Source organism: Equus caballus, chromosome 19 (genome assembly GCF_041296265.1).
Source record: "Equus caballus isolate H_3958 breed thoroughbred chromosome 19, TB-T2T, whole genome shotgun sequence".
NCBI classification, from domain to species: Eukaryota; Metazoa; Chordata; class Mammalia; order Perissodactyla; family Equidae; genus Equus; species Equus caballus.
The window spans coordinates 33971465-33985377 of record NC_091702.1 but is presented as its reverse complement, the minus strand read 5'-3'; the positions used below and the strand labels follow the sequence as shown (position 1 = coordinate 33985377).

The following is a 13913-nucleotide window of genomic DNA, read 5'->3' as shown; positions in this document are numbered from 1 at the left end:
AATATACAAATATTTCTGTAAGAAAAGGAAAAGATAAGACTTTGTATTTGCTATTATTTGCATAAAGAAACTGAAAGCAACTAGTGTTTATTTCTGCTAAGGAAGAGGGTGGATGGGAGTAACACTTTTCATAGTATACTTTTTTACAGTGCTCTGATTTTTGAATTATGACTCTATTACCTATTCAGAAATAAAAATCACTTTTTAAAAGCAAGTTTTGCATTGTTAGATGAGGGGCAAACTAAATCTGATTTTGTTTAATCCTACTGTTTATGTGACTTTACTATCATGTTTGAGTCTAGGTTCCTTTTGGGGTAGGGTCAGTTGCAGGACCTTATATTTTGAGGAGGAAAGGGATAATTCTGTACTTAGAACCTGTGTGGCAGGTTCTAAATACTTTGGTAGGAAATTGAAAGGCAAATCTGCATTTAAACCATTTGTTTAGCTTGTTTGGACTTTTTGGTTTTGTTCTTTACTTTTTCCCCAAAGTAACTGAAAACCTTAAAACATGATGCTCCTCATTCACAATCAGAATCTCTTGTTGATGCCTTGGTGAATACAGTGAGAAAGTTAACTCGAACTGTGGTCTGAAGCCTGTTTTTGTTATTTGCTGAAGTTGTATGCTGGAGAGTGTTACCGTCTGTACTTTTATTTTTACAGGAGCAGGAAAATTCAGATTCGAAACATCCCTCCTCACCTGCAGTGGGAGGTAGGCATTGTCACTTCTGTGTTTACTATCTTCCTGCTCTCTTTCTCATTTTACTTTTTAATGGGTTAATAAGACATTTTCTCTCTTTTTTAGTTCCCTTTCATATTTGGGAATTAGAGGTCCTCAGACTTTTCCCACAAAGCCTGTGGGTCCTACCTCTTCCTTTTCCAGTACCCTAATCTGCATGATCTGTCGTGAGTTTGGGGTCACATTTGTCCCTTTCATCGTGTAGGGTGTGCACTTTGATCTCTCATATTCTGTCTTCTCAAGCACCAAGCACCAACGAACAAACTGTGAAACAAATGTTTACTTGGCTTGTGATTTTTATCCATGATTTTGTAAAAGATTTTTACTTTTCCAAATTATGATTTTGGAAAAAATAAAATCAATGGAAAAACCAATAAAAATAGAAGTTCTTTGAGCAAGTTTTTTGTTTCTCTTTCAATTAGTTGCTAGGAGTAATGGTTAAGATATAGTTTCGGAGTTGTAAAACTTCCTGTAAGTTCGCTACCTTAAAATAAGATAGAATATGAGGAGTGGCCTTATGCATTATTTAAAAACAAACTGCCCCATATTGCCCAACCCAGACAAAATCAAAATAGGCTTAAAGGAAACAGAATGTTTTGTCTAACACTTTCATTACTTTAAAAAAAAATTTTTTTATTATGGAAAATTTCAAACATGTACATCCTAAAGGAATGGTTAAATCTTCCAAGAAGAAGAAGTGATCCTTGCACTTTATTCTGCTTCTCATTTCAAAAGCAGTAAGTGGGCTCAAACCATCATGATGAGTGTGATGGTGAACAGTTGGTAAGACTCCGAAACTCTGCTGTGTCACCTCAGTGAACAGATTACTTAGGAGCCAATAAGCAAATGAAAGTCCCATGTACGTATTTAGTTCTAACTGTTTTTATGGAAGACCTGAAGTTCTGACATGGAAGTTTTCTTTTTTCAGGTGTTGGATGGACTTTTGGCTCAATATGGGACAGTGGAGAATGTGGAACAAGGTAATACATGAGGAAATTAGCCTGTTGAATTTTGAGAGCAGTATTACTGGTTTTTTCTTATAGGCTGGGTCAAATCCCAGGAGAAATCATAAGTTCCTATTCCTTTGAGGCAAGCTTCCTAGAGTGTATGTTTGTCTGTCTGTGTGTGAGAGGTGTCTATATCTATGTATCCGTAGCTGTATGATTTATTCTTCAAGGAATGATTTCCAGGCTGTTTTTTTTATACTCTGTAATGTGCTCAAGCTCTGGACAAATGCTGTCAAGCTGGGATAAGCTTAATTCGCTTGGAAGTAATTGGATTTACACTATTACAACTTTCCTCTTCCTGGCTAAGAAAACAGATCACTAATGTCTTGGATTGAGTGGTTCTCAAGGAGGAGGACTCCTACACCAGAATCCCCTGGAGTGCTCATGAAAATGCAGATTCCTGGCTCACCACAGACAGACCTACAAATAAGACTCTTTGCGGGGGATGGCCACAAAGGGTGAAGTGGTGCACCTATAATATGACTGACAAATAATAACGTACAACTGAAATTTCACAAGGTTGTAAACTATCAACCTCAATAAAAAATAAAATAGAAAAAAAAAGACTCTTTGGGGGAAGAGTTGATAAATCCATATATATAATTTTATTTATTTATGTATTTATTTTTTGAGGAAGATCAGCCCTGAGCTAACATCTGCCAATCCTCCTCTTTTTGCTGAGGAAGACTGGCCCTGAGCTAACATCTGTGCCCATCTTCCTCTACTTTATTATGTGGGACACCTACCACAGCATGGCCTGATGAGCGGTGCCATGTCCTCACCTGGGATCTGAACCAGTGAACCCCGGGCTGCCAAAGCGGAATGTGCACACTTAACTGCTGTGCCATGGGGCCGGCCCCTGATAAATCCATATTTTAAACAGGCCCCCCCGGGTGATTTTTACATGTACTCATTTGAGAGTCTCTGTCTTAGGAACAATGTTGTAAATACCCAGAAAATGCATACTCTTCTTCCTGCCACCCTCATTTTTATCTTCTCAAACATGAAATGCTGTGCTTTTAAAAAGAAAATTTAAGGTACCTGAAGCTGGTATCTTTTTTTTTTTATTTAAAGATTGGCACCTGAGCTAACAACTGTTGCCAATCTTTTTTTTCCCCCTGGTTTTTTTCCCCCCAGTACATAGTTGTATATATATCTTTTTAGTTGTGGGTTCTTCTAGTTGTGGCATGTGGGATACCCCCTCAGCATGGCCTGACGAGTGGTGCCATGTCCACGCTCAGGATCCGAACCAGTGAAACCCCGGGCCCTTGATGTGGAGCGCGCGAACCTAGCCACTTGGCTGTGGGGCCGCCCCTGAAGCTGGTATCTTATGTAGCTCTTGAAGAGTCCTGGAAAAATAGATTCCAAGTTCCTGATATGACAGGCAGTACATGTGATAAAGATTATTTTTGCATTGGCCTAGAAAGCAGAATGTGAATTCATTTACTGACTGTGAGCCCTTGTAAAAGTCACTTACCCTCACTGACTTAGTTTCCATATGTGTAAAATGGGGAGAATAATTTTACCCTTCCTATATCGCTGAATAGTCGTAGCACCCAAAGAGAACCTGTATAATTACTTGTAGACAGTGAAGTCATATATAATCTCAAGGGATTGTTAAGGTTCACTTAGGAAAAACCACAGAGAACCCATTTTCTCATATGCCAGTATCTGTTCTATCTGCCAATAAAATTAATATAGTAGTTTTAAAGCAGTAATTATTCAGATGTTCTCCACTCCATGAATATTAAAAATATTATTATTCAGTTTCATGCTGCTGACTACCCATGCCCAAAGGTGAAGGAAAAGAACCCAGAAAGAAGACATGATTTATAAGGATTCTATTTCTCAGTTCTTATTTCCCTCAACATGGAAAAGAAGATAAGCATTGGATGTAGTAGGCAAGATGGCCTTACGCACATGAACCTGTAAAAGCTGCCAGCCAAGACCATGTTATAAACCCAGGACAATGCCACGCAAGGATCAACTATTCCAAGTCCCTGGGGCAGTTTACAGCTCCTACGGCACCTGTGCCCTGGAGAATGCCCAGTGTCCAGCTGCCTCATAGCTACAGGATACAAGTATTGGGCTTTTGTTTTGTTCTGTTTCATAGGTGATTCCTGATTCAGCAGGAAAACATTTTCAGTAGAGTTTTAAGTAGATTTATAGAGCTTTCCTATCCAATGAAATGTATTAATTGAATGGAGATCAGTTCTTTCTAGAATCACAGAACTGTCTGATTTCCTGGAGACAGACTTCTCTGAAGAACAGAGAATATGACTAAGAAGTGAGAACAAAATCCGAGAATCCTAGTGGATAGCTTTATTCAGGAGGTTCAAACCTAGCCGTTTTCTCCCTTTCTGGGAGTCTACAGCCTCATCTGTAGCACTAGAAAGCAGCAGATATGAAACCTCTGTAGCATTGTATGTGTCAACACTGAGAGAGGAAGGCTGGGGACTACACATGCCCTGTTAAGTGCCATCATCAATTGCAAAGGCCAGGGCTGAGGTCAGCGTTTGTGACATGAAAATCTCGGTAGCCGTTCTTTCCTAAGGATTACACATCCCCTCTCTGCAAAGGCTGCAGCCACTTTGAAGTTACTGGATAAAGAGTTTTGTGTGTGTGTTTGTGTGTGTGAGGAAGATTGCCTCTGAGCTAACATCCGTTGCCAATCTTCCTCTCTTTGCTGAGGAAGATTGTCACTGAGCTAACATCTGTACCAGTCTTCCTCTGTTTTATGTGGGATGCTACCACAGTGTGGCTTGACAAGCGGTGCTAAGTCTGTGCCCGGGATCTGAACTTGTGAACCCCAGGCCACTGAAGCAGAGTGCACAAACTTAACCACTACATCACTGGGCTGGCCCTGGATAAACAATATTTTTAACAGTGATCTTTAACCTTTTTGAGAATCTTATGGAAATTATAAACCAGAAAAATTCATATGTCCATAAATTTGAATCTTTGGTGGGGTGGGGAACAGGGGGTTAGTTTATAGAATTCCTAAAGCTCTAGTGTGAATCCAAGATTAAGAATCCCTACCCTCTAGGGTTTTATTATTACTTTAAAAAGCAGCTTTATGGTGGTTTTCTTGATGTATCCTTAACTTCTTGTTGTTGCTTTGTCTCCCAGTAGCTTAAATGTTTTAAAGGGAGGATTTGGTTTAGCCGTGTCTACTTGTTTTGGGAAAACCAGTATTTTTGGTTTAAATTTACTGACTTGGATTGAGAAAGTTTTATCTTGCCTTTTGAATTTATTTTTATCTTCCGGCTTTGGAAGAAGAGGCAAGCGATTATGAACCAAGATAAGCCAACTCACAAGAGTGATCCTTTATTAGCCACTCTTAGAGTTTACATGTTCTTTCCTCAGCCAAGTGAGTTGGAATTGTCAGCTTTATTTATTGTACACAGTTACTAGATTAACTCACATAGTCAAGGAGTTCAGTCAAAGGGAAAAACAGTAATAGTTCAACTGTATCAATGAATGAAGAATTAAAATTAAAATACTTTCTTATTTTATACATATATCCAATTATTTAAAAATAAATGCAAATCATAACAATTAAAACTCATACCTTGATAAGTGGTACAATAAATTGATACAATCTTCTAGGAGAGTACTCTGAAAGTATGCGTTTAAAAGCATTATGGTCTTTTATTGGATCATTTTTCTTTTATGATTTTAGCCTAAAAAAGTAATTCAGAAGAACACAAATCAAATGATGTTTGCAGCAAAGGTGATTGTTGGCAACACTGTTTAGAAGAGCAAATCCTGGGAACAACCCATTTGTCAAGAATTGAGGAATGGTTAGGCAAAAATCATGGCACATTTACTTACTGCAATTTTATGTAGGCATTAAAAGTGAAAAATACAAAGAAAATGTACTATACATTTATACATGCAAAAGTGTTGATAAAATAAGTGAACATTTGCTTTGAGTTGTATATAGAATTAATTACAAATGTGTATATACAATTGATTACAAATTACTGTAAGTGCATATGAATAAAGACAGATTCAACTAACTCTAGAGTTAGGATGATGGGTTTTTTTGTGCATTTTTCTCTAAAGTAAATCTGTTTATATTGAGCCAGAGGGTGATAGCGTTTTTTTTCTATGACAATGTAGCTTTTGCTTCTTTCCTAGTCAACACAGACACAGAAACTGCCGTTGTCAACGTCACATATACAACAAGAGAAGAAGCAAAAACGTAAGTGGATTTGAGCTTGTTACCTTTTAAATGTGTGGGAGGCTTGTCTTTGAATTCCATTGAGTCCTGTGTTTGTAAACCTTTTACGGAAAGATGCAAGTCTTTGACTTATCAGTGGAGCTCCAGGGCATTCATACCAGGATGTCTGTTTTGTTGAGTATCAGAGACTTATCTTGAAAAATGTTGAGCCTTGGAATCAAAACTGGAGGTGGGGGCTGTGTCTTGACATGGTTAGGAACAGAGGGCACCAGCTCTGTGACACTGTGTCCTCTAGACTCTGCTTTGCCAACCCCTGGGAGCCACTTTTTTTTTTTTTTTTTTTAAAGATTTTATTTTTTCCTTTTTTTCCCCAAAGCCCCCCCCCCCGGTACATAGTTGTATATTCTTCGTTGTGGGTCCTTCTAGTTGTGGCATGTGGGAGGCCGCCTCAGTGTGGTTTGATGAGCAGCGTCATGTCCGCGCCCAGGATTCGAACCAACGAAACACTGGGCCACCTGCAGCGGAGCGAGCGAACTTAACCACTCGGCCATGGGGCCAGCCCCCCCTGGGAGCCACTTTTATCTGGAGCTTCCTCCGTGCACCATGAGGGAGAAGCACAAGCCTATTTCTGTCCACACTCATTGAAGAGATACTGAAATATCAGTTTTTCCTCTGTGTAATATTAAGAGAGGGATCCACCTCAGTGGCATTAGCAGCAGGGAGAATTGTCTGGAAGTGGGTAATTAAAGAGCACCTGGCTTGGGTTCTTTTTCCTTCCATTTACTTCCTAGTCCCCATTCATGACTATACTGCTTCAGTTATGCTTAATTTTGAGCTTGGCTATTAAGGAACATGGGATTGACTTTTTAAAAAAACGACAACAAAAACAAGTTCCTTTTTGTAGGAGGTCCTTGAAGTGCCTGTCAAGTCATTGTAACTAGAATTATGGTCACATAATCTGTGTGGTCACATGGTCACATGTGGTCATGCTTTATGGGTGTGGCATAACCTTGGTTAGACATACCAGCATGATAGTTTTATTTCTCTCTCTCTCTCTCTTTTTTTTCTTTTTTTTTCTTTGAAGAACATTAGCCCTGAGCTAACTGCCACCAATCCTCCTCTTTTTGCTGAGGAAGACTGGCCCTGAGCTAACATCCATGCCATCTTCCTCTATTTTATGTGGGACACCTGCCACGCATGGCTTGACAAGCGGTACATAGGTTTGCACTTGGGATCTGAACCAGTGAACCCCAGACCACTGAAGTGGAACACATGAACTTAACCACTGGGCTGGCCCTAGCTTTATTTCTTTTTCAAGGTTTCAATACACATGAAGACATTTAACCTGTTCGCATACTGCTAGTTTTCAAAACGTTAATTTTGCATTGAAAAGGGTAATAGTTCATTTGCTGTTGACATTTGCATGCATATGTAAGCAAGATATATACCAACAGGTCACCTTTATAGTTCTTGTCCAGGTGCTAGTTAGGTAGGGCCTCTGTACATGATGTTACTTCGTTGCTTTTATTAAATTCAGAAGGCACTGCTTTGTAATAAATTCGGGTTTATAATGTTTAGGTACAAGCCCTAAACAGTAACCTGAGAATACGATTATTGTTTTCAAATGCTGCCAAAAACATGCGAAAAAATTGTTGTACTTCATGTATAATTTTTAAAATGCAATAGTGGAATATCATTTATTCCCTATCAAATTGATAAATCTTTTAAAATAATACTCTGTGCTTTTGAGGATGAGGAAACAAATGCTCTCTTAACTGCTATTGGATAGTAAATGTTGAAACCTTTCCAGAAGGACACCGGGCAATACTTAATAATGTTAGAATTATACATACTCTCTGACCCAGCAATTCCGTTAGGAATTTGTCTTGTGTGCAAAGTTGTAGTTGCAAATATGCCCATGGCAACTCTATATGCAATACGTAGTAAAAGACTGGGCATTATATATCTATTTAACAATAGAGAATCAGTTGCAAAACTATGGTAAATCAATAGAATGTTAAATAGCCAGTAAAAATTAAATTGCAAGATATTTAATGACTTGGAAAAATGTTTACAGTGTTAACTATTTTCTAAAGTTTAGAAAATAGTATGTATAGTATTAATCCATTTTTATAGGTATATTTATATTTAAGAAAGACAAGAAACATATAGGATAGACTAGGATTTTTTTCTTATTTATCCTTATCTATTTCTGAATTTTCAGTAATAACTATGAGTTATAATTAAAGTGAGTCATAATTTTATACCCATATTTACAAAGAGTTTTTGAAGAAGAGAATACAGCTTTGGGTGGTGAAGAAACGCAGAATGCAAAATTGCACATCAAGTCTGACCAGGCCTATACATTGTGATGACTTGTTTCATTGTTAACCACGAGCTCTGAGGGAGCAGAGGTGGCGTCTGCTCACCACCGTATCCTCAGTGCCGAGCACGTCACTCACCGAGGAACTGGGAACCGAGAGCCAATGGCCCAGTCCACTGACCCGGAGGGTCTTCCCTGACGTTGTTTTCTCACCAAGCTCACCAAGCTTGCTTACCCCTGCTGCATTTCAGAGCCATCGAGAAGCTAAGCGGGCATCAGTTTGAGAACTACTCCTTCAAGATTTCCTACATCCCGGATGAAGAGGTGAGCTCCCCTCCGCCCCCTCAGCGAGCCCAGCGTGGGGACCACTCTTCCCGGGAGCAAGGCCATGCCCCTGGGGGCTCTTCTCAGGCCAGACAGATTGATTTCCCGCTGCGGATCCTGGTCCCCACCCAGTTTGTTGGTGCCATCATCGGAAAGGAGGGCTTGACCATAAAGAACATCACTAAGCAGACCCAGTCCCGGTACGTGCCTCCGGGGCTTCCTTTGCTTCCTTCTGAGGGGTCCCCTGAGTGCTGGTGGGTCCCAGCCATCCTCAGGTTGCTATTGCTTGCATCAGCAGTGGGGGGCTGTGCTGTATGGGATGGTGGCTTCTTTAAACAGAACTAACAGACTAACATAAAGCCGGGGCTTTAATGAGCTTTCGTGTCAATGGCCTATAGGTCATACCCTGAAACACTACAGGTTCACAAAGAAGGTACTAATAACTTCACAGCCAAGAACTGTTCTCATAAGCTGACTGATGCTTATGAATGCATTTGTTTATAAAACAGCAGAGGTATGTGGCTGAACTTTGTGGGATCCTAGAACCCACATATCTTAGCTCTTACCTCCCCTCCTGAGTCAGAGCCCTGGGTGGTAGTCATTCTTTGAGACCTCCTAGATGGTGTCACTTTGCTGCGTAAAGGAGGTGGGTGAGTCACTGCTATATTGAGCAAGAAATAAAGTACATTAGCCCATGTTTAGTTTTCTGTCTAAGGAGACTGGATTGGTAGTAGGAGTTATAGTGGATAAAGTGACTTGTGGGGTTGTCATTATTGTGTGTTCATCAGACCATAGCATGATGTAACGAAGAAAGCACAGGACTTGAAAACAAAGACCCATGTTCAAGTTTTACCACTTAATGGGTATATGATCTCGGAAAAAATTTTAACCTCTCTGAGCATCAGTTGCTCCTTCTATAAGCCAGGATCATTATGAGAATTAGGACAGGGAGATTGGATGAAATAATTACTATGAAAGCACTTAAGTTGCAGAGCACCAAATTACTGACAAATATTAGTTATTTACATGCCTAGAGCGTTTTATTCAGATCATTGATTGTCTTGTAGCCTAAAAGAGAAAACGCTATTTTCTTCGAAGTGTCTGAGTTACTCCCAAATGATAGACACTTATGTGAGTCCCAGAGTTCATAATTATAAGAGTGAAATGATGAGATAGAAGAGAGGGGAAGTACTCTCTAATGTTCCTTTTATTTTAAAAATCAGCCCTTTTTTCTTTCCCCTCCAAGTTTGCTTCATGGTGAAAGTGATGTTTATTTATGTGTCTTCTTGTTCCAAAAATTGTTTAAAGTGGCTTTAAGAATGCAACAAGTTTAAATAGAAGCGAGGTTAGTTCTCAAAGTGTGTGCCCATTCTTTTAGAAGTGGGCCAAAGACTTGGACCTGGGCTGTCTAACTGCCAAGGTAAAAGGGGATACAATCAATTTATGTGATTGTGAAAGTTAACAAAAACAAGGAGAGCCACAACTACCCAAAGAAGTCTGACAAAGTCATCAGGCTTTTGAGACAGTAGTTTTAAGAGCCTGGAAGAAGGCAGGCTGCCAGTGGCAAGGAAACCAAAAACTTCGGCAGAGAGAGGGCATGGCTCCCATTTCTGTCCACACTCGAATATATAAAGTTGGCTTGAATTCGGTGTTTGGATTTGGATTAACACGTGGCTTTTAAAAGCTGCAATCAGTTCAGAGCCCGGCGCTGTGCCAGTGTGCAGTATTACCCCTCTCACTTTACTCTTACTTCGACGATCGTTTGAAAGACTACACAAAATCCTTCATTTACCAAACCGGCTCCCTCACCAAGTGGGCTTGGTGCCTTCGTCCCACAGCACTCCTGTAAAAAATAATCCCTTCTAAATGGAGCTGCAAAGAATTCAAGTTTGGCACAAGACCCCCTGCACTGCTTGCCGCCTTCTTGGAGAATGGCATTGGTTGCATATGTGCTAATGACACTTCCTTGTCTGTCTGCGTCCTTGCTGTACGTTGGCTGGTGTGACGCTTTCTTGGGACTAGGATCCTGTCCCAGATGATGTCGTGCTATGGCTCCTGATTCTTTCCCTACAGGGTAGACATCCATAGAAAGGAGAACTCTGGGGCTGCAGAGAAGCCTGTCACCATCCATGCCACCCCAGAGGGGACCTCTGAAGCATGCCGCATGATTCTTGAAATCATGCAGAAAGAGGCTGATGAGACCAAACTGTAAGTTTGCATGCAACGCCCAGATCACGCAACAGAGAATAAGAGTAGGTTCTCATTCATTTAACCTAAGAAATGTTTATGAAGCTGTAAATCTGTTACTTAGTAAAGGGAGCAGGGAACGGATTATTTGTTTTGTTTTGTTTGCTGAGGAAGAGTTGCCCTGAGCTAACATCTGTGCCAGTCTTCCTCTATTTTGTATGTGGGTCGCTGCGAACAAAGCCGTGCAGGCTGAACTTAACCACTAGGCCATGGGGCCAGCCCCCAGGAAGGCATTATTTTTAAGAAATTTGTTCCTAAGGAGAATACAGTGAGAAATAGATATTTTACATTTATAATATGGCTGTTTTTCCCCTCATGTGTTTCTCTTGGTGATCTGAATGCTTCCATCACTCATTGGTAATAATTATTGGTGGGAACACATAGGCCCATGCTGACCAATGTCATGCAATGATGGAAATGTTCTGTATCTGCACTGTTCAACACGATAGCCACTAGCCACATGTTGCTATTGCGTGCTTGATATGTGACTAGTGCAATAGAGGAAGTGAATATTTTATTTTATTTTGATTCAACTTTAGATAGTCACATGTATGACTAATGGCTATCGTATTGGATGGTGCAGGTATAGGATGTACGTTGTCATCAAAACCATGATTAACTGTTCTGGAGAAGGTGTTTGCCACCATCCTCCTAAATTATTTGCTCTCCTTTAAAATTGGATTACGTTTCCTTAAGTAGTGGAAACTGCTATCCAAGTGGCTGCTTTACCCTTCCTTTTTTCTTCTCTCTCCCACTCTCTCTTTCTGTTACAAAATACTTCTTAGGATTCCACAGCTTGATGAGAGCTGCACCAGTTTGAATGGCAAACACAGTTCTTACTAAACCGGTTGACTTTGTATTATAAATGAATTTATGGTACTAGAATAGACAATCTAATAAAAAAGGCTTTATGTCAGTTTGGCAAAATCTGCTTAAGGGCAGTAGTGGCAGTTTTATAGAGAAGCAGTGGGGGATGAATTGAATATAAAGTTAATTTAGCAAATAATGTCAAATAAGAGTGTTCCAAAACCAAGAAGGTGAAAGTAGTCCTTAAAAGAAAAACATTGCACATCTCTTCTCAAGTTTCCTAAGGAGCTCTAACCTTTATTTACTCTACTTGGGGCTTTTGAAACCCCCGAATGCCATGGCTTAATTGGAAGAAGCCCCTCCCTCATCTAAGTTATTGAGAACTTTATAAATAACACCCTCCTTGGTCCTTTGACCCAAGTGCAAGCAACTTAAAATATTCAAATAATTTAAAAAAATCCTAATTTGTAGATGGGATTTTTAAGTTTTCGTGTAGAGCCAAGATAGAGTTTGAATATCTTTGAAAGAAAATCTTCCTAAGTGTTGCCACTGTGTGCTAAGTACTTTGCTGGGGGCTGAGGCTACTGTCATGAACAAGACCCAGTTCCTGCTTTCATGGAGCTTACAATCCAGTGGGAGAGACATTCGCTAAACAAATAATTACACCAGTAAGTTACTAAGTGCGGCTGTGAGAAGTGCTACACTGTAACTGGAGACCCTTGTCAAGGTTTTAGGACAGGAGGAGATTAGGGCGTTTCAGAGAAGACCTCCCTGTGTAAGTGACATTTAAGCTGAGCCCTGAGGTGGGTGAGTAGTAGGTGGAGGATGTAGGAGAAGAGGGATCCTAAACTTCCTTTTTATTCATTTGCCAAATATTTATTGAGTACCTACTATGTGCCAGTGAACAAGGCCAACAAAAAACCCTCACCTCTGAAAGTTACACTCTAGTGGAACTGCTTCAAGCATTCATTTATCTTGAGCATCTGTTAGATGCTTTTGGTCTCAAGTAACAGAAAACATATAAGTGGCTTAAGCACTAAGAAACAGTTATTATGTTACATAACAAGAAGTCCTAAGGTAGCATGACTCCAAGGTCAGTTGAATCAGAGACTCAAAGACCCACGACTTTTCTTTCTGCTTTACCTTCTTCAGGGGGTCTGATAATCCCCTGGTGATGACAAGATGGCTGTGGTGATTTCAGACCTTGTGTCTCCACAGAAAAATAATCAAAAGTTGAAAGAGAGGGCATCCTTTCTTGTTCTTTTTTTCAACTTTTTATTGTGGTAAAAAAAACACGTAACATAATTACCATCTTAACCATTTTTAAGTGTACAGTTCAGGAGTGTTAAGTACATTCATATTGTTGTGAAACAAATATCCAGAATTTTCTATTTTGCAAAACTGAAACTCTATGCCCATTAAACAGCAACTCCCCTTTTCTCTCTCCCTCCAGCCCCTGGTAACTCCCATTCTACTTTCTGTTTCTGTGAATTTTACTACTTTAGAACAACTCAGATAAGTGGAATCATACAGTACTTGTCTTTTTGTGACTGGCTGCTTTTACTTAGCATAATGTCCTCAAGATTCATCCATGTTATAGCATGTGACAGGATTTTCTTCCTTTTTAGTCCTGAATAATATTCCATTGTAGTATATATCACATTTTGTTTATTTATTCATCCATTCATGGACATTTGGGTTGCTTTTACCTCTTGGCTATTGTGAACAGTGCTGTTATGAACATGGGTGTGCAAATATCTATTGGAGACCCTGCTTTCAATTCTTTTGGATACATACCCAGAATTGGGATTGCTGGATCACATGGCAGTTCTACTTTCAATTTTTTTGATGACCCTCCAAGTAGTTTTCCATAGCAATTACACCATTTTACAATCCTACAAACAGTGTACAAGAGTGCCAGTTTCTCTACATCCTCACCAACACTTGTTATTTTCTGTTATTTTGTTATTAATAGTCAAACTAATGGATATGAGGTAATATTTTGTATTCACAATATGTCATTGTGGTTTTTATTTGCATTTCCCTGATGATTAGTGATGTTGAGCATCTTTTCATATAATTGCTGGCATTTTTTATGTCATCTTGGGAGAAATGTCTATTCCAGTCCTTGGCACATTTTTAAAACAGTTATTTGATTTTTTGTTGTTGAGTTGTAGGAGTTCTTTATATATTTTGCATATTAATCCTTTATCAGATATATGACTTGCAAATATTTTCCTTCCATTCCATAGGTTGTCTTTTCACTCTGTTGATTGTATCCTT

At 39.5% G+C, this 13913-nt stretch overlaps 1 protein-coding gene across 4 annotated transcripts in view; it reads left to right on the top strand.

Annotated features, from left to right (window-relative positions):
- Positions 1-13913, top strand: part of IGF2BP2 (insulin like growth factor 2 mRNA binding protein 2) — a 146796-nt gene that overhangs the window by 102094 nt on the left and 30789 nt on the right. For all 4 annotated transcript variants that reach the window (XM_023623471.2, XM_023623472.2, XM_070242669.1 and 1 more), the window contains 5 exons: positions 661-709; positions 1665-1716; positions 5887-5950; positions 8504-8776; positions 10650-10784. In XM_023623471.2, coding sequence (XP_023479239.1) covers positions 661-709; positions 1665-1716; positions 5887-5950; positions 8504-8776; positions 10650-10784 — 573 coding nt within the window. The remainder of the gene's footprint in view (positions 1-660; positions 710-1664; positions 1717-5886; positions 5951-8503; positions 8777-10649; positions 10785-13913) is intronic.